General features: G+C 45.2%; 1 protein-coding gene across 2 annotated transcripts; it reads left to right on the top strand.

The window, feature by feature from the left end:
- On the top strand, nt 1–24,806 carry Ankle2 (ankyrin repeat and LEM domain containing 2). Of its 2 annotated transcripts, none has more exons than XM_051161771.1 (13): nt 1–383; nt 4,685–5,158; nt 6,455–6,661; nt 7,746–7,939; nt 8,019–8,207; nt 11,525–11,647; nt 13,496–13,562; nt 16,416–16,588; nt 18,519–18,625; nt 19,123–19,313; nt 22,025–22,655; nt 23,562–23,693; nt 24,044–24,806. In XM_051161771.1, exons 1-13 carry the CDS (start codon nt 197–199, stop codon nt 24,249–24,251), a joined length of 2,883 nt encoding a protein of 960 aa, XP_051017728.1. In that variant the 5' UTR covers nt 1–196; the 3' UTR covers nt 24,252–24,806. The 2 variants fall into 2 exon arrangements, with proteins under 2 accessions (XP_051017728.1, XP_051017727.1); XM_051161770.1 differs by having other exon boundaries at nt 2–383; nt 7,743–7,939.

The following is a 24,806-nucleotide window of genomic DNA, read 5'->3' as shown; positions in this document are numbered from 1 at the left end:
AGCCGCCTGAGCTGAGGTCCTGCCCGCGAAGCTCCGGCGGGAGCGTTGGGGAACAGAGCGGGAGGCTCCGGTATCGCCCCGCGGCCGGGCGGAGGCCTGAGGCGGCAGGCGCGGCTCCGGAAGTGAAGCGAGCGGCCCCGTCAGGGCCTGAGGCGCGAGCGGCGCGGTCTCTCGCCTCGCCGTCGTGGTGGCGGCGATGCTGTGGCAGCGGTTGGCGGTGGTTGAGTGGGCGGCGCTGGCCTGGGAGCTCCTGGGCGCCTCGGTGCTGCTCATCGCCGTGCGCTGGCTGGTCCGGCGGCTGGAGCGGCGGCCGCGCAGCCCGAGCCGTAGCGGGACACCCCGCCCTCCGCCCGGCGCGTCTGAAGCTGCGGCCGCTCGGCCAGGTAAGGCAGCGTCGGCGAGTGGGAGGGAAGCCGCTGGCCGGCATCCGACTGACTGGGCAGCGGAACTTTTGCCCCGCGGTAGGAGCGTTGCTGCCGCTGTGGATGAGATCCAGGGACCCGGCTGCTGGGGCGGCGCGGCCTTGCGAGGGCCGCGGGAGGGAGAGCGGAGATTAGAGAACACTCTCCGAAGAGAGGGGGAAGTTGGTTCTGGCGGTGGTTTGGGTGTGACACGATGAGACAGTGAAGTTAGCTGTGACGCTTGTTTTAGGGGCATGGAAAGTGTAGGGATGCCGTTCTGGTTTATTGCTTTCGGCCGGACTGTCAGGTCTCGGTGAGGAGAGATGTGGGGATGGTTGCTGGTCACTTTAAGACTGAGGTGACTGTTAGGCAGCAGCCTGGTGTCTGGAGTGCAAAATCGTGTCACATCTGCTTCTGGCGCTACCATTACTGCTGTGGTACTTCTCGGTATTGGGCAGGCCATTCAGCCACAATTTTTAAGCCTCGCCATTAGCAGAATACAGATAATAATAGCTTTTTTTTTTTTTTTTTGAGAGTAATGAGTTCAGTGTTGAAAACTGAGCCCTAGTACCTGCTGTCATCATCCATGTAAGAGCAGCGGAGGTGATGTGTGTCTCAGGTCTGGGGAAAGGTCCGGGAGATAAAGCCTGGGAATCTTAAGCAGAGTTCATGGATACACAGTAAGGATGGCAGGTTTTCGTCGGATCCTGTGGTCCTTTTGGTTGTTTTGGGAACTCCTGATGTGAGGCCACACCCTTGGCCTTAGCTCTTTTTGTCTTAGCCCTCCACCTCCCTGCACTATAAATCCATGCTTACCAGGTGTGTGCTCAGTCTGTGTTCTTCGGAAGCTGTGTTTTGTCCTTACTCCAACTATTCTAGGAGGAAGATGAAATTGAGTGCACCATAGAACCTTAGGGCTAACCCAATCCTAACATCTTAGTGCTAACTGAGGCTTCGTTTGCTACTTAGAACTTGAACGTCTTTTCTTTTCTTTTTTTTTTTTTTTAGTGCTGGGGATAAAACACAAGTCCTGAAGCAGGGTATGGTGGCGCACCGCCTGTAATTCCAGCACTCAGGGAGGCAGAGGCAGCTGGATCTCTGTGAGTTCGAGGCCAGCCTGGTCTACAAATCAAGTCCAGGACAGCTAAGGCTACACAGAAAAACTCTGTCTCGAAAACCAAACAAACAAACAACAAAACACAAAGCCTGGCATTCACTGGCAGTGTTCTGCCACCGCCGTGCATCTCAGTCCTTCCTTAGTAGTCGTTAATTTTATCCAGTTTTTTGCTGGAGAAACAGGGTTAGGAAGGTCCAGGTTGTGCTTGTTGTTGCACATGGCTGTGGAGATGACCTGTCATGGCAACAGGTCTAACACCCTGTCCTTTGGGTTTTACACTCTCTTGTCCCCTTAGGTGGCACCTAACCTAGCCTTACTGCAGCTTGATACGCCGTGGCTGGGTGGTGTGGATGAGAAGGGGCCCTGGGAGGAGAGGGAGAGGGGAAGCTGTATTCTCAATAATGCGAAACAAAGGAGCATTTGAATAAAAAAGTAGCACCTAAAGAATAACCCCTGAGGCTCTTCTCTGACTTCACGTGCACACACGTGCACCTGGACATGCATGTATAGAAACACGCATAGCGTAAGGGCGTCTTTAATGAGTACAATGCCCACTAGTCCATCTGCTCTGTGAACATTGTACCAAAAACTCAAGAGACAGTCACAGTGGGAATCATCCAGACACTGAAGTACAGCAGCGTATGTAGCTAGTGGAATATAGAGCCAAAACACCAATGTTTGCAGCAGGTTTGTTTCGTTTTGTTTTTTGAGGCATAGTTTCTCTGTGTAGCTCTGGCTGTCTGGGAACTTGCTCTGTAGACCAGGCTGGCCTCGAACTCAAAGAGATTGCCTTCTCTGCCTCCCAAGTGCTAGGACTGGGATTTTTGTTGTTGTTGTGTTGTTTTTGTTTTTCGAGAAAGGGTCTCTCTGTGTAGCCTTGGCGGTCCTGGACTCACTTTGTAGACCAGGCTGGCCTTGAAATCACAGAGATCCGCCTGCCCCTGCCTCCCGAGTGCTGGGATTAAAGGCATGCGCCACCACGTCTGGCTTGCAGCATCTTGTTTCCCTAAAACTTTCTTTTCAGTTTTTAGTTTTTCATTTTGAAATCATTTGAGGTGTATAAAGGATTACTAAAAACAGTTCAGAACAGTTTAACTCATGTACAAAGACCTTACCAGCTAGTTGGGGGAAAAAAGAGACAACTTAAAGTTGAGGTATCAATACATAACCTATTAGGTTAACTAAGATTTAAAAAACAAAACAAACAAACAAACAAAAAAAGATGTTCCCAGAAGTTGGGAAATGCTGAAAAGATGGTTCTTGTGCATTGTTTGTGAGTCTATTAATGGTGTAGACGCTCTGGAGATTAATCCAGAAGTGTCTCAAGGGAGTTGAGTCTGTCTTGTACCCATAAACTTTGTCCTAGGGAAATGAAACCACTACTTTTTTAAATGTCCTTGCTATGTAGCCTAGGCTGGCCTTAAACTCATGGTCCTCCTGCCTTTGCCTTAAGGGTCAGGGTTACAGGAACATGCCGATATGCCTGGCTTTGGAAATGCATTGTCTCTCACACATGATAGGTGATTGATAGATAGATGGATAGATGGGATAGATGGATGGACGATAGGTGTAGTGTGCTGCTACAGTCCTGTACACCAAGACTCAAAAAAGAACAACCTACATAGCTTTCCAAAGTCCAAGTCTGCACACTGAGTTGTTGTAGCAAGCCAGTTTCCTATTTTTGGTGATGTACTATCATTATTAAAAGTGTCGGGGCTGGAGAGATGGCTCAGAGGTTAATAGCACTGGCTGTTCTTCCAGAGGTCCTGAGTTCAATTCCCAGCAACCACATGGTGGCTCACAACCATCTATAATGAGATCTAGTGCCCTCTTCTGGCCTGCAGGTGTACATGCAGACAGAACACTGCATACATAATATATAAACAAATCTTTAAAATAAATAAATAAGTAAATAAAAACAAATAAATAAAATGTGCCAACCTTTAGGGAAAGTTGGGTGACGGGCCCATTGGAACTATACAGAGCTCACAATATTTTGAGTCTACAAATCATTTCAAGATAAAGAGATGAAGGAAAGCTAAATATTATTGACTTAAATACGCTAGACTTACTGTGCTACATAGTCACACCACAAGCATGATGGGGAAATGAGCAGCGACAGAGCACTGTTGTCCAATCTGCAGACCTAACTCAGTTTCTCATGTCTCTACCAATCTGTCCATTTTTCTAAGACTGTAAAGGTTGTGTTAATACCTCCACTTCCAATGCAGTTAGTGAGCTAAGGCCTTTACTTGTCCTGTTCGCAGAGGCTTTTTGGAGAGCAGCTGTGGCCTCTTTATGTGTCAGAGTTGCCTGCCCTTGAGTGTGAGGGGGTGAGAGAGAGTTGCAGGTGTTTGTCTTTATTTCAGTTGACTTTTCAGTGTGCTGTTGGTCATTCTGAAGATTAATAACCCTGTGTTCCACAAGTCTCAACAGCTGCCCCAGGGTTTATCAGCATCACACTCAGTGGTACAGTTTATGTCCATTACTTTACCCACTTCTCATTAGGACCCAAGTGGTTCTATTACATCTGTTTTGTAGGTAAGGAAACTGAGGCTTCGGGTTTCAGTAATTACCCTAAGGATCGAAGTTAGCGACATATGAAGCTCTGTTTATGTTTGTTAAGCTGCAGGGACAAAACCTTACTTGGGGGCTGGAGAGATGGCTCAGGTTAAGAGCGCTGTCTGCTCTTGCAGAGGTCCTGATTTCAATTCCCAGCAACCACATGGCGGCTCACAGCCATCTATAATGAAATCTGGTTCCCTCTTCTGGCCTGCAGGTGTACATGCCGGCAGAGCACTGTATACATAATAAATAAATAAACCTAAAAAACAAACAAAAAAACCTTCCTTGAATAAAGTTAAAAGGGCTTTAGACTTTAGACTTTAGACTAAGAATACAGATTGTGATGGGGTGGTGGTGCACGCCTGTAATCCCAGCACTTGGGAGGCAGAGGCAGGCGGATCTCTGTGAGTTCAAGGCCAGCCTGGTCTATTAAGCCAGTATAGGACAGTCAGGACTACAAAAGAAACCCTGTGTGGGTGGGTGGGGTGAATACACACACATACACACACACACACACACACACACACACACACTTGTATCTAAGGTGGGATCCTGTAAGGAAATAAAGCACTCACTTAAGCATGTGCTTTCTTGAACTTAGGTGAAGTGACAATGGATGCCATGTTGGCTCGATTGAAACTCCTGGATCCAGATGACCTAAGAAAAGAAGTTATGAAAGCTGGATTGAAATGTGGACCCATTACATCAACAACAAGATTTATTTTTGAGAAGAGATTAGCTCAGGCTTTACTAGAGCAGGGTGGATTGCTGGCTTCCTCTCTTCCCAAGCACAGTGAGGTGACTGCCGTGGCCCTGACCCAGGGCACCCCAAGGACTCCTGCATCTGTGGAAGGGAAACCAAGTCAACAGTCCAGCTCTCCTGAAGACAAAGATTTTGGCTATAGTGTGGGCTTGAACCCTCCAGAAGAGGAAACTGTAACGTCTGATGTCCCCCTGACAACCTTCAGTGCCTCTGCCAGGAATGACTACAGCGGGTCTGGAGTGACAGCTGCTAAAGAGCCACTTCTATTCTATGGTGTATGTCCAGTCTCTGAGGATGGCCTTGTGAGAAATGGTAATGTGCCGTGCAGCGTCTCCTCACACAGTAGGGAACTATAATCCTATTACTTGTATTTGTTACCTCCTGATTGTTTGTTTGTTTTTAATCTAAGGAATACTTTTTGAAATTACTAGGAGAACTGGACCTGTCATCTAAATAAGACTTTCGAATGATTGGCTCTCTTTTATTTGTTAGTAATTATCTTCCTTCTCCCTCTTAAATTCATTACAACCGAACAGCTTTTAGGTTAATAAATATAAAAGTACCAATGACTGAATAAATGATTTTTCAGTCTCAAGGAACTATAATTTGGGGCTAGAGATTTGTTTTAGTTGGTAGAGCATTTGCCTAGCATGCAGGAGCCCTGTGTTTAATCCCCAGTGCCATGTAAGCCTGGTGTGGTGGCACATAACAATTACCCTAGCACTTGGATGCTAGCCTGGGAAATAAAAAAACCCCGTTTCTAAAAAAGAGAATGAAAGGAAAAAATATTTTGTTTTAGCCAGGATTATGCTGTGTGCTTAGGCCTGGATCTTGCTGTATGGCCTAGGGTGGGCTTCAAACCTCAACCCTTCTGATTTGTCCTTGTGACTGTTGGAATAATAGCTATACACCATTATATCTCACCCGACTTAAGTTGGATCCAATTTAAGTTTGAATTCTTTTTATTAAGATCTTTACTCACTTTAAAATTCATTTTTATTAGTACCTTGGAATATGAATTAACATATAGGTAATATATGATATCGTTGCTTATATGCACACACATACGGTGTCAAGTGTATTCACTTGACATTTTTGCATAGCCAAGGACTTCTTTATGATAAACAGTGGCAGGTGAGCAGAGTGATGGCTCAATGATTAAGAGCACTTGATAATCTGCCTGCATATCCCAACTCACATGTTAGATGGTTTATAGCCTACCTATAACTCCAGCTCCATGGGATCTGATCCTCTTTAGGCCTCCAAGGGCACTCACACATACATTATATGCTTACAGTCACAAAAACACACTTACACATATACACTTCTTTTAATCCTAAAAAAATATTTTTTACACAAGCTTGAAAATCTGAGCCGGGTGTCATGGTGCATGCCTTTAATCCCAGCACTGGGGAAACAGAGGCAGTTGGATCTCTGTGAGTTTAAGGCCAGCCTGGTCTAGAAGAGAAACCCTGTTTCCAAAAAAGGAAACAAGAAAAAGAAAATGTGAACTGTGAACGTGAGGGTTGAAACCAAGAGACTTGTTAACAGTTAAAACAGGGCTCAAGCTACTCACCTCTTCCCTTCCCTTGTTACTCTCGTACCCAGAGAGGATCCATGTTTACGAAGATAAAAAGGAAGCATTGCAAGCCGTCAGATTGATCAAAGGGTCCCGGTTTAAAGCTTTTCCAACAAGAGAAGATGCTGAAAAATTTGCTAGAGGAATATGTGATTATTTCCCTTCTCCCAACAAAATTACATCCTCACTGTCTCCTGTGAAGGCAGGGCCACTGTTGGGCAGTGATGGGCTGAAAGGTAAGCCATGCTGTACTTGTCAGTTACCCCGTTCCTGATATACGGCACCTCGGTCTCTTCATCCGTGAGATAAATCTGGTGTAAGAAGAGGTAGAGATTTGAGGTGCCCTACAATGGAACAACCAAAGAGAAGGGGGCTGGGGCCACCCTGGGAAGGTTTGAGGGCGTAAGGGACGATGGGCCTGGTGCTAGTAGGCCCTGAAGCTGATGAGCCAAGTCCTAGCTATGGACCACAGAAGCAGCAAAGGGAATACTCTCTGTCTTCCTGGGTATCTAGCTTTGTTTGTTTTTGTTTTTCGAGTCATGGTTTCTCTGTGTAGGCTTGGCTGTCCTATAACTGTTTGTACACCAGGCTGGCCTCGAGCTCCCAGAGATCCATCCACCTGCCTCTGCCTCCCAAGTGCTGGGATTAAAGGCGTGCGCCACCATGCCTGGCTATTTGGTTTTTTGTTTTTGTTTTTTTGCCTGTGGCTTGTGCGAGTGTGGATATTTTGATGCTGATAACATTCTACAGCCCAACCTGAAGGTACACCTACTTCTGGGACCTGCAAGAATCAGTCTCTGTTTGGAGACGCTTGGCTTTGACTCACATCCCGTTTCCCCGCAGTTGTTTGAGGTAGACCTTCAGTTGAGGGCCTGTCTGTGCCTCCTACCTTTCCCTGACTCATGTTTCTCTTTCATCTTGGGAAAGTGTCCCTGCAGGAAATCATTTTAAGGAGCTCTCAGGTTTTGACTAAACCTTAAAAGCTGTATGTGCTGCTCTTTTTCTCGAAGGGAGTATTGCAGTTGGTTGGTTGGTTTTTTTGGAAGTTTGGGGTCAGCCTGAACTACCCCTGAGTGAGACTTTCTTTTTTTTTTTTTAAAGTGCACAAAATGCTGTCTTAGTCTCACTCAGTCTTCGGCCATCTGATTGGACTCTGCACTGCGTTGGCACTGTGGTGTGCTTTTACCATTGTCATTTCTACCTGTCACTCCCAGACCTGCTGATCCTCTGTAGAGAGGCTTCGACCTTCACCACAGCAGGCTAAGTGAGAAGGATATGTTTGTGAGATTAAGTGTTCTTAATTCTTTCTCTTGATAGCAGATGCTTTGTGCCTGGCTGAATCAGAAACAGTAAACAAAGAACGAGCAAACAGTTATAAAAGTCCCCGTACCCAGGACCTCACTGCCAAGCTGCGGAAAGCCGTTGAGAAAGGGGAAGAACGCGCCTTCTCTGATCTCATCTGGAGTAATCCTCGGTATCTAATTGGTTCTGGAGACAACCCAACCATTGTACAAGTAAGTAGGCTTCCAGCACCACTCCTGCTCGCTGAGCTCCTTTCACACACACAGAGCTCAGCATGCGTTCTTCTTTCAGGAAGGCTGTAGGTACAATGTCATGCATGTTGCTGCCAAAGAGAACCAGGCTTCTGTGTGCCAGCTGACGTTAGAGACTCTGGAGAACCCCGAGTTTATGCGTCTGATGTACCCAGATGACAGCGTGGACATGCTGCAAAAGCGCATGCTGTACATTGTCGACCTCTACCTGAACACTCCTGACAAAGCGGTGAGCGTGCATGCCTCCTGAGTTGGTGTGATGCAGGCTTGGGTTTCTCATATGTGGGAGTACTTCTTGTGTTCCTTTGCTGCATCAGCGTGCAAGGCTTGTGGAAAAGCACGAAGATCAGACTGACTTAGAAAGATGGTTATGGGATGTTACATAACTAAACTTTTCTTGGGGAGATGTAACATGTTGGCAACTCCAGATAGGGAATCATGACAGACCAAAGTAGATACCACCACCATCGAACTTGGTGAAAAACAATGGGTTTTATTGGGGTTACTTTTAGAAATATGGGTGAGGGGGTTACTTACAGGAGCAGAAATAAATGACTCAAAGACAGTTGCATCACCAAGGCCCACCCCGGCATGGGTAACAGCTTACAAAGAGCTGGGAACCTAGGCCGGGCGTGGTGGCGCACGCCTTTAATCCCAGCACTCGGGAGGCAGAGGCAGGCGGATCGCTGTGAGTTCGAGGCCAGCCTGGTCTACAAAGTGAGTCCAGGATGGCCAAGGCTACCCAGAGAAACCCTGTCTCGAAAAACAAAACAAAAAACAAACAAAACAAACAAACAAAAAAGAGCTGGGAACCTGCAAGCAGCTCAGCATACTAGAGAGTGTCCTTTCAAGGTGCCTCAGTTGGCCTAAGCTTCTTCCAGACAGCTGGTCCATCTTAACATCCTATTGCTGTGAACAGATGCCGCGAGCACAGCAACTCTGATAGTTTAACTGGGACTCACTGTCAGCATGGTGGCAGGCACGCAGACCTGCTGCTGGAGAGCCACTGAGAGCTCTCCCTCAGGATCCACACTGGCTGGCTTGAGTTATCTTAAAACTCCAAAGCCCACCCCCAGTAACACATTTCTTCCAACAAGGCTACGCCGCCTACTGTGCAGCTCCCTCCAACCACACATTCAAATCTGTGAGCCTATGGGGGTCTCTCTTATTCAAACCACCACAGTCCACTCTGGCCATAATGCAAAAGTTCATCTAGCCCAACTCTAGAAGCCCCCATAGTCTGTAACATAATGTGGTCTGATGCCCTCTTCTGGCCCACTGGCATACATTTAGGCAGAACGCTGTATATGTGTATACATAATAATAAATAAACCTTAAAAAAACAAAACAGCAGGGCAAACTCCAAGCTCTGCAACTCCATGTCTGATATCAGAGCGTTCTTACAATCTCCAGTTCCATTCAGCTTTGTTGACTCCAGCACACTGGTCTCTTTCCCGGGCTGGTTCCACACCTGCTCTGCAGCTCTCCTTGGCAGGTATCCCAGGACTCTGGAAGCTCTGAAATCTTGGGGTCTCCAAGGTAATCCCGGCTTCATTTTCACAGTTTGATGAAATGGCTTCTTTGCGCCTCCATGCAGGGACACTCCTGCCATATGCCTGGCCTCAGCAGCAGAGCAGCAGAGCAAGATCCCACAACCACTCCTCACTCTAGAGCCAGAGCCACGTAGCCAAACCTACCAGGTTCTTCTGCTTGCTGGGCCTGGAACATGGCCCTCATTCAAATACATTTGCACCAGCTTTGTAGTTTTGTTTGTTGGTTGGTTTTTCTTTTCCTTATTTATTTTATGTCTATGCGTGCTCTATTGGCATGTGCACCTGCAGGCCAAAAGAGGGCCTCAGATTACATAGATGGTTATGAGCCACCATGTGGCTGCTGGGAATTGAACTCAGGACCTCTGGAAGAGCAGCCAGTGCTCTTAACCTCTGAGCCATCTCTCCAGCCGCTTGTTTTTGGTTTCTCAAGACAGGGTTTCTGGTTTTGATGGTCTCCTTACTGCCTAAGCTTAGCTGTCCAGGAACTTGCTCTTTAGACCAGGCTGGCCTCAAACTTAAGAGATCTGCCTGCTTCTGCCTCCTGAATGGTACTGGAATTAAAGTTTTTCCTTAATTTCTTTTCACAAATTGGGAACTTAACTGTGGGGGTGAGGGTGGGGGGCTCTTGCCCTTTATTCCACTTAGGATCAGGTGTTGTTGTTGTTTAAGATTTTTTATCTCCTTGAGCACTAGAGTTGGCACTTCCTGGTGCTCTTTTTCTCTTTAAACTGTGCATTTTGTATTTTTCCTTGCTCAGCTTTCTCCAAGGGTTATGACTAATAACTAGATGGAGTACTCTAGGCAGTGGCTGGGTTCTGTCAAGAAAGGGGCCAGTTAGGGCGTGGCTGGGAAGAATACCATAAAGCATAGACAGAGCAGAGACTTTTGTTAAGTGTTTACCTAAGCCAGGCGTGGTGGCGCACACCTTTAATCCCAGCACTTGGAAGGCAGAAGCTGGCAGATCACTGTGAGTTCACTCAAGGCCAGCCTGATCTACAAAATGAGTCCAGGACAGCCAAAGCTACGCAGAGAAACCCTGTCTTGAAAAAGAAAGAAAAAAAAAAGTGTTTACCTAGCATGTATAAGGCTCTGTTTGATCCTTAGTACCACTAAGAAAGAAAAAAAATCTTGGTAAGGTGGCTGAACAGGGAAAGGAGCTTGTGCCTGCAGCCCTGTTAGATCCCCTGGAACAGGGTGGGTGCTGAGAATTAGCCTGGGTCCTCTGGAAGAGCAGCCAGTACTCTTAACTGCTGAGCTGTCTCTTCAGCCTTTGCCATAGGGCCTTATGTAACTGAAGCTGGTCTCAACTAACTCCCTAGCTAAGGATGACTTTCATTTCCTGATCCTTCTGCTTTCACTGGTCAAATGTCGTCACACAGGTCTGAGGCTTTATTACTTTCTGTTAAAACAAAATAAAACAAAACTTACTGCCAGATATGGTTTGAGATAGTCTCAAACTTTAATTCCAGCACTCAGATGGCAGAGGCTGGCAGGAACTCAGTTTAAGGCTAGCAAGGTCTGCATATGGAGTTCCAAGCCAGCTCGGGCTACATAGTGAGACCCTAGTTCAAAACACGTTTCTTGCTACGTATTAATTTATTTAGTGTGTGTGCTGGGGTGGGGGTATATGTCACAGGATACAGTTCTCTTTTTCCCACCAGGGATTGAACTCAGGTTGTCAGGCTTGGTGGCCAGCCTGGTGAGTTTCTTTTAAATCAATGCTTCTCAACCTGTGGGTCACAACTCTCTGGGGGGTTGAATGACCCTTTTTCAGGGGTCATGGAAGACCATTGGAAAACAGATATTTACATGATAGTTCATAACAGTAGCAATTAAAGTAATTAATGGTTGGGGTCATCACATGAAGAACTGTATCAGAGGGTCACAGGGTTAGGAAGCGTGAAAACCACTGTTTTAAGTGAATAGCTGCTTTTACTGTAGAACAACCACGTTAGTAATGTGAGTGACTAATTGTGCTTCTTGCCCTTTTTAGGGCTTTGAGACACCATTACATTTTGCTTGTAAGTTTGGACATGTGGATGTAGTCAGTGTGCTTTCTTCGCACCCTTTGATTGTGAAAAACCCAAAGAACAAATATGGTAAAACACCTGAAGATGTAAGTAATTTTTAAATTGCAATCATTGTCTTGTGTTAGAAACTGAAATATGTAAATTTGCATTCTGTGACTGTAGCAGTGCCTTGTGGGGCACATGTCGAGTGCTGACTGCTGAGCGTGATGTACTTTGTGAAAGCTGTGTATTTGTAGAGCGCAGAGGGAATGAGCTAACCTAGCCTTGGTCAGTTGATTTCTCTGAAAGTGGCCATCAGCAATAGCCAATCACAGTCAAAGGAGTGAGTGGGTGGTCACGGGTGGTGAAAGTGGCAGAGACCCTGACGGAAATTAGTGCTTTAGTGGTGGCAATGACATGAGTGTGACGCTGAAATGGCTGATATGTCCAGCTCACCCTGTAGCGGGTCAGGAGGTAGCCACATCCACACTGTTCCAGTCAGGGCTCGTGCAGCTGCAGGGCATGCTGTGCCTGTGACATAAAGACACACTGGGATCTAATACGAACCAAAATGCTAATGTAAGGATCAGGCATTGTATACTGCTAGCTGACCTAGATCTATTGTTTTCGAGAAATAAAACCTAAAGGACATTTCTTTTTTCTTTTTGTCTTTTCTTTTTTTGGTGGGAATGTGTGTCAGGCCCCTTCCTTGGCGACCATTACATTTAGTAGCACTCCCATGGCCCAGTTGGTAGACAACTTGCCTAACATGCATAACCCCTTGGTATTGGGGAATGGAGGAAAGAAGAAAAAAATAAAAATAAAAAAATTTACTACAGAGAAATATAGTTTTCTCTGTTTTTTATTTTTATTTTTTAAAGATATCTTTATTTATTATATATACAGTGATCTGCCTGCATGTATACCTGCAGGCCAGAAGAGGGCATTAAATCACACTATAGATGGTTGGGAGCCACACCATGTGGTTTCTAGGAATTGAACTCAGGACCTCTGGAAGAGCAGCAGCCTGTGCTCTTAACCTCTGAGCCATCTCTCCATTTTATAAAATGATTTTTGATAACCATTCTAAACTCATGACTAATGTGTATGCATAATGTGCCACGTTGAGAACAGCTCCTCTTGTCTCAGATACACAAGTAAGCCTCCTGAAACCGAGTCCACAGTTTTAGTTTATTTCACAAGGTGGTAATTTATGGGAATTTCTGTTGTCGTTTTGTTCTGTTTTTGTTGGAAAGTAACTGATTTTCTCTTCTTTCTAACATATTAGTACTGTTGTAATTACCCAGGATCTTATTTATTTTTATGTGTTTTGCCTGTATATATGTCTGCACTACATGCATGCCTGTACCTATGGAGGCTAAAAGAGACTGTAAGACCCCCTGAAACTGGGACTGCAAAGAGCTGTGAACTGCTATGTCAGTGCTGGAATTTAAAGCCAGGTCCTCTGAAAGATCATCCACTGCTCTTGGCCACTAAACCGTCTTTCTAGCCCCCCTAGCGTGGGTTTTCTGAGTGTGAGTTTTGTGACATCTTGAGCACTAAGATAATCCTAGGGCTAGAGAGAGAAGCTCAGTGGTTAAGAAGTTTGCTGAGGCGGGGTGGTACCAAGGTGGGGCTCATGCCTTTAATCCTAGCACTCAAGAGGCTGAAGCAGGTGGATCTCTGAGTTTGAGGACAGCGAGGAAGGGCTACACAGAGAAACCTTGTCTTTAAAAACAACAACAACAACAACACTTACTGTTCTTGCAGAACCCCAGCTCTAACACCCTCATCTGACCTCTGGGGCATCTGTACCTAACCCCCCCACACACACACACAGCATATAAACATGCATAAAATAAACAACACCATTTTTTAAAGATACTATTCTATTTGGTAGGAAGTGTAATATAGTAATATTTAGAATGCTCACTTTGTCTGTTTTGTTTAAATAGGTAATTTGTGAAAGAAGCAAAAACAAGTCTGTAGAGCTGAAAGAGAGGATTAGAGAACACTTAATGGGTGAGTTGTGGGTTCAGGGCCTGGCACGGCAGGCCCTTTGCAGGAGGCCCTGCCTGATGACTGCCCCTGGGGAGCACAGCCGAGGGTTATCTGCTTTCCCAGGTTCTGAAAAAATGGTGCTGTGAACTTCCCTCGGAACCTTTGGAAACCATCCATTGTTTTTCCTGATTACTACACCTCCTTGCCTGATTTCATGCCACTCGTTCTTGTTCTGGTCTTAGGGTCTCTTTTCCTTGATTGCTGCTCAGCGACTCCTCCATCTCTGAGGCTGTTTCTCTGAACCCTTCTCACTAGAGAGGGCTGAAACCCAGTGTAGCCCCACGCCTTTCTCGGGGTGAGCTTTGAAGCACAAAAACCATATCCTTGGTTGACATATTTCGGTTAACCAGTACAGTTAGCTAAAGGCAGAACTACAGATAGTAAAAAAATAAAAATAAATTAGTATATTTAGAAACTTTCTCAGAACTGCAGACTTAGATGGACTGGTCTGAACTGGTCTTTCGTCTTGGCAGGTGGTGCTGGCTGTGTGCTGAGTTTTATGGCCTGAATGGTATTCCATCAGTTGTGCTAAGGCCTGGGAGCCTGTCATGCTTCTTTCCTTTCAGCTGTGGGGAAATGGTTAGTTTCGGGAGGGACTGTCCTACTGTCTTGTTTTCAGTGCATCTCAGAAGATGCATGAGCACTTTTCCCACTGTCTCTACCCAGTTTGTTTCTTCTGCTGACTGAGTAAAACTGGAGTTCTCTGACCTGTTTTGTCTTCTTTTCCTTCTTAGCTGTGTATAGTCATGGTCATGGCCTAGCAGTTCTCTGGGCATTTTCTCAGGTCAGAGTCCCTGTAGCCTAGATATCTGACATTTTGTAGAAATGGGCACTAACTCCCAATCTAAGATTATCTGGCTTCTTTATTGTACTCTGATCCCAGTGTGTGGTAGAGGTGGCAGAGGTATCTCTTGGGCTATCTGGCATTTGTTGGAGGCTCCAGTTGTGTTACTAAACACAATTAAACTAAATTGCCAGAAATACCTCAATATGTAATTGGTTACACTTTGTGGCGGTACTTCTTTTATTTGTGATCATATAATTTGATCACTACTAAGATGTGGTCACCTAGCTTTTTCCTGGAGTAAACATGGTACTTCTGCATCCGTGTTCCTTTTTGTTACTCAGCCTTGTGGAGTTTTGCACACCTTCCCTGTTTCCTGCTGAGGGTCATTAAAACCCAGACCAGAGCTTCAGTGTTCGCCTTGGAGAGGCTCTCACGTGTGCATGTAGACTTACTGCTTCAGGGAGCACATTGCAGAACTGACGGCACTGCTGCACGCTGCCCGTCATACAGAAGAGACCAAACTTGGCATAAATGAATACGATAAAAAAGGTGGACACAAGACCACTGAGGGTTGGGTCCAATTTTGTTTATGCAGTGTTGTACTGAGGACTGAACTCAGGGCCTCAAACATGCTGGACTCCTCCACCTCTGATCTACCTCACAGCCCTTTATGTACAAGCTTAACATCGTTCAGTGGTAAAGTATTTTCCTGGGACATTTTAGTATACAAAGACACACACACACACACACACACACATACACACACACACACATCCAAAAATTTTTTTTAACTTTATTTTATATGCATTGGTCTTTTGACTAAATGTATGTCTGTGTGAGCATGGCATATCCCCTGACACTGGAGTTATAGACATTGTGAGCTGCCATGTGAGTGTTGGGAACTGAACCCGTGTCCTCTGGAAGAGCAGCCAGTGAATGTTCTGAACCACTGAGCCATCTCTCCAGCTCCCATACACTCTATAAATTTAAAGGACTTGACTATTCAAAAGAAAGTAAACCTTACTTTATGAATAGGTAGGTTATATGTGAGTCTTGTTGTATACTTTCCAGAAGATAGCCATTATTTCAAAGTCCAGGAAGTGGGGAGGGGATCAAAATCTGCCATTTAGGAAAACCTCCACATACATGAAATCAGTCACAATCTCAGATACTGAAATACATTTCCCTGGTTGATTTGTTTAGAGACAAGGTCACACTATGTAGGCCGGTTGTCACAGGACTCACTCTGTAGACCTGCTGGCCTCAAACTCACCGAGATTGGCCTGCCTTTGCCTCCAGAGTCCTGGGGTTAAAGGCGTATGCTACCATGCCCAACCAGTTTCCTGTTTAAAAAAAAAAAACTTATTGTTTGTGCATGAATGGTGTGTGTGTGTGTGTGTGTGTGTGTGTGTGTGTGTGAGATGTACATACCTGAAACCCACAAAGAGAAGAGGGTGTTGGATTCAGTGTACAACTGGACTACCACAAAGTAGGTAATTAGATTTAGACATATGTGAGTCTTCATGTGGATGTTGGGGAACCAAACCCTGGTACTTTGCCAACACAGCAAATTCTCTTAACTGCTAAGCTCTAACTCCATCACCCCCTTTGTTTGGTTTTTTGTTTTTAATATAGAATCTCTGTAGCCCAAGCTGGTCTCAAACTGACTAAGCTTAGGATGACCTTGATTTAATTTCTTTTTTTTTTTTTTTTTAAAGATTTATTTATTTATTTTATGTGTATGAGTACTCTGCCCACATGTACACCTGCAGTCCAGAAGAGGGCATCAGATCACATTATAAATGGTTGTGAGCCACCATGTGGTTGCCTGGAATTGAACTCAGGACCTCTGGAAGAGCAGAAAAAACAAACAAAAACCCTGCTTAAGTAGAGAATAGAGATGAGGCTCACTTAGTTGCTGGCACAAATCAGTCTTGGTCCCTTCTGTCACTGTTTTCCTTGATGTTCTCCTAGACCCTGACTCAGACCAGGTAAGTAGAAGCTTGTGCTAACATTTATCTCTTCAGGTCATTACTATGTGCCACTTCTGAGAGCAGAAGACACTTCTTCTCCTGTCATTGGGGAGCTGTGGTCCTCAGACCAGAGAGCTGAGGCCTCTAATGCTGACCACTGTCGGAGTAGCCCCCGAGACCCTGTGATGACACTGAGAGCTTTTGTGGGGCCTCTGAGCCCATCCAAGGTGAGAGGTCAGGAAGTGCGTTTCAGAAACTGCCCTAGCTATCTCTACATGTTAGGGTTTGGTGCTCCGACCTGTTCTCATAGAAGCCTAAGGTCATCTTGAACTGAGAGCACCTCTGATGAAGTGGTATTAAGGCCTTGGAGTGTTTGTTTTGTTGTTGATGTGCCCAGGGAAGGTGTATTGGAAGCCCAGGCCTCCCGATGCAGTACTGTTTTCCTGGGCAAGCCTTTTCTGTCCCTTACCACCCTTTGTGCTTAGGGAGGAGCTCCACATTTGCAAATTCAAATTCCACACTAAACTTTTTTTTTTTTAAGATTTATTTATTTATTACATATACAGTATTTTGACTGCATGTACTCCTGCCCCCCAGAAGAGGGCACCAGATCTCATTGAAGATGGTTGTGAGCTACCATGTGGTTGCTGGGAATTGAACTCAGGATGTTTGGAAGAACCGACAGTGCTCTTAACCTCTGAGCCATCTCTCCAGCCCCTAAACTTTTTATACCTGGAGCTCCTACAGCTTCCCTCATGTTCCTGAGCTCCTGTCACCACTTTTTGAGGCAAAATCCAGTTGAGCTCTGCTCACACATGAGATGGTCAGTACATTTATAATGATGGAGTTGCTGGATCACAGATTCTACACGCTTTTATCCCAGATTTACAATTGACAGCTTTCCACAGCAAAATATCTCACTGATGTGCGTAAGCTATTATTTAAAACTTTCTAAATAAGCTGGTCATGGTGGCACATGCTGTAATTCCAGCATCTTAGGAGGCTGAGGCAGGAGTATCACAATTTGAAAACCAGCCTGGGCTATATACATAAGTGTGATCTTACCACAAAACAACTTTCTAAATAATTCGTAAGAATGGAAATGCTGCTGGGCGTGGTGGCGCACGCCTTTAATCCCAGCACTCAGGAGGCAGAGGCAGGCGGATCGCTGTGAGTTGGAGGCCAGCCTGGTCTACAAAGTGAGTCCAGGATGGCCAAGGCTACACAGAGAAACCCTGTCTCGAAAAACAAACAAACAAAAAGAATGGAAATGCTGCCCGGCGCTGAGCACACCCTGTAATCCCAGCACTCAGGGAAGCAGAGGCAGGTGGATCGCTGTGAGTTCGAGGCCAGCCTGGTCTACACAGCGAGTCCAGGACAACCAAGGCTACACATAGAAACCCTGTCTCTAAAAACCAAAAAACCAAACCCCTTCTCCCCACCCCAAGAAAAGAATGGAAATGTTTCCAAAATGACGTGAGATAGTTGGGATCCAATGAGCTGCTTCATGTGCCTTGTTAGCATGGTAGGTGATTCGTCACTCTGACAAATGAGTTACAGCAAACATGAAATTCAAGTGCAAATTACTCAGGAGGGACTGACGTAAGCTTTCTTTATCTTTTTTTTTGTTTTGAGACAGGGTTTCTCTGTGTAGCCTTGCCTGTCCTAGACTCACTTTGTAGATCAGGCTGGCCTCGGACTCACAGAGATCCACCTGCCTCTGTCTCCCAAGTGCTGGGATTAAAGGCATGCGCCACAACCGTCCAGCTCTCAGCTTTCTTTTTATAGGTAAAGGAAAATGGGATATATGTACCAGTGAGTTGACAGGTGGGCAGTACCTGTTGTCCTTAGGGGGAGGCCTCATACTTGGGCCATCCTGGACCAGATCTGACCATCAACATGAGCCAGTACAGAAAGGTAGCTCTTCCTTGTATCACTTTTCTTGAAGAGTTATAAACAAACAGCTACCTAGGAAAAGTCACACAACCAATTCCACCTTCCCCAGATCCCATGAGGTCATGCTCTCTCTTGGCTGTATGTAGAAATGGCTGCAGAATCTGTAAGATGGTAGAAAGCCATTGGATCTGTGCTGTTGGTGGTTCTAAGTCTTAAGTGAGCTGCATGAAGCACAGCCTATTTTGAAACTTTTTCTTCCAGGCAGAAGATTTTAGAAAGCTCTGGAAAACTCCACCTCGAAAGAAAGCAGGCTTCTTCCACAGCATCAGAAAGTCTGACGCAGAGCGAGGCATCGAGAGAGTGGGAAGGTATTCGTAGGACCATGACTGACAGGCTGAGCAAAGGGTGCTGTGTGGTTGTGGATAGATGATTTTTTAAAGTTAAGTCTGAATACTGAAGCATAATAGTTCCCCGAAGGAATTACTAGGAGCTCTTACAGCCTTTTTTTCAAAGTATGTGCCAATTTGAACCTGCCACAGACCTCTAAAGTTTTATGTACTTGGCCAAAACAAGGGCATGTATTAGGGAGATTTGTGTGTGACTTTTTTGCTGTGAAGTTGGTACGATTGTACCACTGGGCTTGTTTGATGAGTGAGTCACTTGTTATGTTACAGAGTAACTTCTCAAAGGACACTGCAGGGTCTAACCATTAGGGGAGCATTAGAAAATGTCCAAGTTTGGGGTAAAGTAAAATAGCCAAAATTAGTTTTGGCACGTAAGTGCTATTTTTTATGTATTCAGGTTTTGGGGGGTTTGGCTTTGTTTCTATTCTCTCAATTGGTTACTTGTGTTTTATTTCTTACAGGGAGCTAGCTCATGAGCTGGGGTATCCCTGGGTTGAATACTGGGAATTTCTGGGATGTTTTGTTGATCTGTCTTCCCAGGAAGGCTTGCAAAGACTAGAGGAGTACCTTGTCCAGCATGAGATAAGCAAAAAGGCTCAGCAGGAAACAGCAGAAAACGAAGGCTGCCTTCAGGACACAGCCTCGGTTTTTGGTAAGCAAGTGTAGGTATGAGTTGTCTGTGAGTTTCTCTTTTTTTTTTTTATGTGCTTTAACTATAAAAACATCTTTATCTTAAACTGGTGTCCAAAATGTGCATATAGTTGTGTTAAACGAAAACAGGGCATCACAGCAGGCTCTGTGTCTGAACACCCATATGTATATGCAGGTATATGAGCTGTATTGTATGCATGGGGTAGTGTATAAAAATTCAGAATCACAGCTGGGCATGGTGGCGCATGCCTGTTATCACAGCACTCTGAGAGGCAGAGGTCAGCAGATCGCTGTGAGTTCAAGGCCATCCTGGTCTATAAAGTGAGTCCAGGACAGCCAAGACTACACAGAGAAACCCTGTCCTGAAAAACAACAAAAAACCCCACATGTATCTCACTAGAATGAAAGAAATGCCTGTAATGGCTAAAAATACCGCTCTTGGAGAGGACCCAAAATCAGTTCCTAGCACTCACATACATGGTAATTGATGACTACCATCTGTATCTCCGGCTCCAGAGGATACCACACCCTCTTTCTACCTCTGCTGGCATTGGGCACACACGAACTGCACATAACACACAAGCAGGCAAAACATGCACATAAATAAAATAGAATTTAAAGTTTTGTTTTGTTGTTTTTTAAGACAGGGTTTCTCTGTGTAGCCCTGGCTGTCTTGGACTGGCGTTGGAAACCAGGCTGTCCTCAAACTCACAGGGATCCACCTGTCTCTGCCTCCCAAGTGCTGGGATTAAAGGCGTGCGCCACCACTGCCCGGCAAAAAAATTTTTTTAGAGAAACACCTTAAAAGTACCTAAGCCATGATTGTAAGATCTCAGTGTGGTGAGGTCCCCAGGAAGTAAGTGTGCTATCCAGGCACTGGCTGGCAATTTGCATAACTCAGTGTCTGTGCAGGTGTTTAAGCAAGGCTGAGGAAATGGTCCATCCTTACACGGAAAAATCATGCTTTAAACAGTAGTGAGTGATGTAAACAGTTATGGTGAGTGATGTGAAACAATGTGAACAGTTGGGGGGAAGAAAAGTGTATCATTGATTTTAAGTATATTTGCATAATATTCATTTTCAAAATACTAAGATGGTTATGGTGACATTAGAGTTGCATCTCATTTGAAAGTTTTCCAGATGTTTTACAACTAGCATATGTCATTTTTGTAATTAAAAAAAAAAAACGAAAGTGAGCCGGGCGTGGTGCTGCACTCCCTTAATCCCAGCACTTGGGGGAGCAGAGGCAGGTGGTTCTCTGTGAGTTCTGAGGCCAGCCTGGTCTCCAAAGAGAGTCCAGGATGGCCAAGATAACATAGAGAAACCTTGTTTCAAAAAACCAAAACCAAAACAAACAAAAACTCTAAAGTGGCCGGGCGTGGTGGCGCACGCCTTTAATCCCAGCACTCGGGAGGCAGAGGCAGGCGGATCACTGTGAGTTCGAGGCCAGCCTGGTCTACAAAGTGAGTCCAGGATGGCCAAGGCTACACAGAGAAACCCTGTCTCGAAAAACCAAAAAAAAAAAAAAAAAAAAAAAAAAAAAAAAAACTCTAAAGTGAAACAAAAAAACTAGTAAATTTGAACGCACACTGGATTAAGAGCTGGGGGCTTCGCCATAGCCTCTCCTTGAGCTTCTGGTCTTCCACACAGACCACCGCCCTCCCTGGAGAAGCGGCTCGGGCTGCTGTTGCTCTAGCACCACTTTACTCTTAGAAAAGCTTTCATTAAATCAGAAATAAAACTAAGTGTTTAGATGGATCAAACTAAAGATAATTTTAGCTAAGTATAGTAGTGCCTAAAATGTTAACATTTGAGAGGTGGAGAAGGGAGATCAGAAAATTTAAAGCCAAGTATAAACTTTATAATGACCAGAGCTTTGGGTCTCCCAAAATAGAAATTAAAATTAAGTATAATTTAAAGCTTTCTAAATGAAAATTGAACCATTGACCTATAAAGTATTTACTCTGCAAATTAAATTCCCTGGAACAGTGTGGGGAAGGAGGGAAAATATAAACACCATGTAAAGAGAAACAGATTGGTTCTTTGAGATGGCGTAGAGATAGAGGCACTTGGCACAGAAGCCTGTTGACCCACACTGTGTACATATACATACATAATACTAAATAAAAAGCAACTCTGAGAAGCAGCCTTGAATATGGAGACTGATGCTGGAATGAAGGTTAAAAATGCGTTAGTGCCAGGATGTGTCTTTATATGCTCTGAACCTGTTGTTTAATGACACTGTATGCACTTAATATTCAAGAGGACCATGGATGCAGTTATACAGTGTCCTCTCAGGTTGTTGGTGTCTTTCATTTGCAGAATAGAGACATGAAGCAGTTTTTCATGGGCTCCTTTTACACAGTATTCCTAGAACCTTATCAAGTCAGTTTGTGGGAAACTGGCCACAAGTCCCTTGTCTTAAAACCTGATCTGCAGCCGGGCGTGGTGGTGCACACCTTTAATCCCAGCACTCAGGAAACAGAGGCAGGCGGATCGCTGTAAATTCAAGGCCAGACTGGTCCACAAAGCCAGTCCAGGACAGCCAAGGCTACACAGAGAAACCCTGTCTCGAAAAAAACAAACAAACAAACCCAACCTGATCTGTTTTTGAATTGGTCCTTTCTTGCTTGAGTTGCAGGGTTTCCATTGGGTAAAGGCTCCCTCCAGCTCCACCCTGTACACTAACATGCTGCTTTGCTGTCCTCACAGGCAGTGGGAAGAAGTACAGCAATTCCATCTCTGTAGGAGCATTTCTAGATGGGGACGATGACATCAGCTTGGAAGAAATAAAAAATCAGCAAAATACAGTTCCAAGTCAGAGTCGGCCCACAATCGATAAATCCCAAAACTCTGACTACAGTTCCCTTTCCTTGGGCCAGAAGGTGGACCCTGACGAAGCCTCCGCTGGATCTTGTCCCCATAACAGCAGAAATGGGTTTTGTCATCCTCTGAACAACAGGACCACAGGTGGAAGAAGACTAGAGGCAACCAGTGGGGAGGAGGCCCATCCACCGCCTGTTTCTAGTTTGACTCTTGAGTTTGATAAACTGAATTTGCAGAGTCCAGGAGAGAGCCCTTTTGAGACACCAAATAAAAATAGGAACCCAGAGGATAAGATACTGGCTTCAAGAAAGGATGCAGCAGGAAGTGACTTGCTGTCACCTCCTCCTGCAGTAACAAGACTTGAAAACAACCAAATCAGGTCCAACAATGAGGTGTCAGAGGCAATGGCTGAAATGTCTTTGGGCTCCAGCAGCCCCCAACTTGGGATTCAGGCTGGTCAGGAACCTGTGTCCTCATCTACCACAGGAGATTCCAACAGGAGGCTCTTCCTTTCTGGGTAAGTTACAGCACTGTAACAAGGGTAGGAGTGGTTGTTTGTTTGTTTGTAGACATGGTTTCTCTGTGTAGCTCTAGCTGTCCTGGACACACTTTGTAGACCAGGCTGGCCTCAAACTCAGAGATCCACCTGCCTCTGCCTCCTAGAGTGCTGGGATTACAGGTGTGCGCCTAAGGCACCTAGCTGAGTGTGTAGCTTTTTGTTTTTTTAAAAGATTTATTTATTTATTATTATGTATACAGAGCTCTGCCTGCATGTACACCTTCCGGTCAGAAGAGGGTGTCACATCACATTATGGATGGTTGTGAGCCATGTGGTTGCTGGGTATTGAACTTAGGACCTCTGGAAGAGCAGTCAGTGCTCTTAACCTCTGAGGCATCTCTCCAGCCCCCGAGTGTGTAGTTTTTTTAAAGTCCTTGAGGCCTTCTTTCTGAACTGTGCTAATCCAGTGTCAATAATGATGTGCCAACACAATGATTTAATCCGTCCTATGTTTAAGACTCAAAACCATAAGGGCACATGATACTGCCATGGAAGACTGAACTGGCATCTTTTAAAGTTCTTTAAACTCCCCTACTGTACTTACCCTGACTGGCCCTACATACCAGCTTTGGCCCCTCCAGTTTAGGCTTTCTGAAACTTGGATGGTTTAGTGGCTGATATGCTCAGCCCAGATTAGTTTTGTTTGTTTACTTCATTTATTTTATTTGGTGCATGTAAGTTCCCAACATGGATGCTACAAACCAAACTCCAGTCTTAGACCAGGAAGCACCCCTTAGCTGCTAAGCCATCTCTCTAATCCCTCCAGATTGGTTCTTGAATTAAACGTACAATACCTTAAAAGTCTTTGTTTATTTTTATTCAGTGTTTCTGCCTTTTCTTAATCTCTTCTGTTCTACATTTTAGCGAGGAACCATCAAAACTAGATCGAGATGTCTTAGCAGCTCTTGAGTGTGTGGATGTTGACCCTGGTCTGTACCCAGCTGTCCACAGGTGGAAAAGTACTGTCCTGTGCTACTCATCCTTAGACAGACAGAGGTACGTGCTATGAGAACATCAGAGTGCAGAGACTGACAGGGTTATCATGCGTTCTCATAGTGACAAAGCTAACCTGTGCAAGCCTGGCTGTGTGTCCAGGTAATTGTGATCACAAAGGCAGGTGTTCATTGAGTGCAAAAGTAGGGCAGGCTTGCTCCTGGCAAACCATACCGGGGGTGGCAGTGTAGCCGGAGCAACATATGTTGTGTGTGAAGTCTTCAGATTTGAGATACATAAGTATCTCCCCACTGTAAGATAGGTGTCATGCCTACATCCTTTGTTCTGTTCTTAAATCTCTGCTCATTAGATGTGCCTTTCTGTGGTAACAGATTTCTTTTCGGTTTCTGTAGTTGGCCAAGTCCTGCACTGAAAGAGAAGTTCACAAGTGAGCTGTTGGATCATGGCTGCTGCTCAGGACGATGCAGTCCAGCTGGTAGCAGCCCCAGTAAGCCTGGCCACACCTCCTCCTCTGGCCTGCACAGCCCCAGACGCTACAGTCCAGCTCATGGGAGCCACTTCCAAAGGGTGGCACACATGGCCCGACTTGCAGCTCTGTAGAGCCAGCCAGTTTGCTTGGTCCTGGGGTTCATTAACTTCTTTGTTTTTAAAAGAAGGGTAATAGGTTAATTGGTAAAAGTTCCATGAAAGAATGTATTCTAAATAACTTCTTAATCCTCACTTTGAGGGTACCAGAATTTTAAAAAATACAGTGTTCTGAGTATAATTTAAATGTCTGCTATCTTGGAGGAAGTTACTGAAAGCCAACTCAGATACAAGTTGTTTGAAACGTGTGGCTGCAGTAATGATTCAGACTTTTCTGGTGGAAACACCTAGTTTTGGAGTGGAGCAAAGGCAGTTGACAGACAAGTGAGGTGCGAACAGCAGCTCTCCAGTTCCTGCATGCACACCGCTGTTCCTGAAGCAGGTGTGCTGTGTGTTGTCGCTTCTCTTCTTTTTGGGGGGAGGAGCAGCTTTCTAATATGCAATGGCAAAAATGTGTGTGTTACTTCCTAGTTGTTCCAACAGTGAGAAAGCAGGTGGCAGAGTAAATGGCTTGACTATCTCAGACTTGAGTAACAATGCTCAAAACACTGCCAGATTAAACCAAAAAAA

Source organism: Acomys russatus, chromosome 19 (assembly GCF_903995435.1).
Source record: "Acomys russatus chromosome 19, mAcoRus1.1, whole genome shotgun sequence".
Lineage (NCBI taxonomy): Eukaryota > Metazoa > Chordata > Mammalia > Rodentia > Muridae > Acomys > Acomys russatus.
This window is presented reverse-complemented; position numbering and strand designations above follow the sequence as displayed.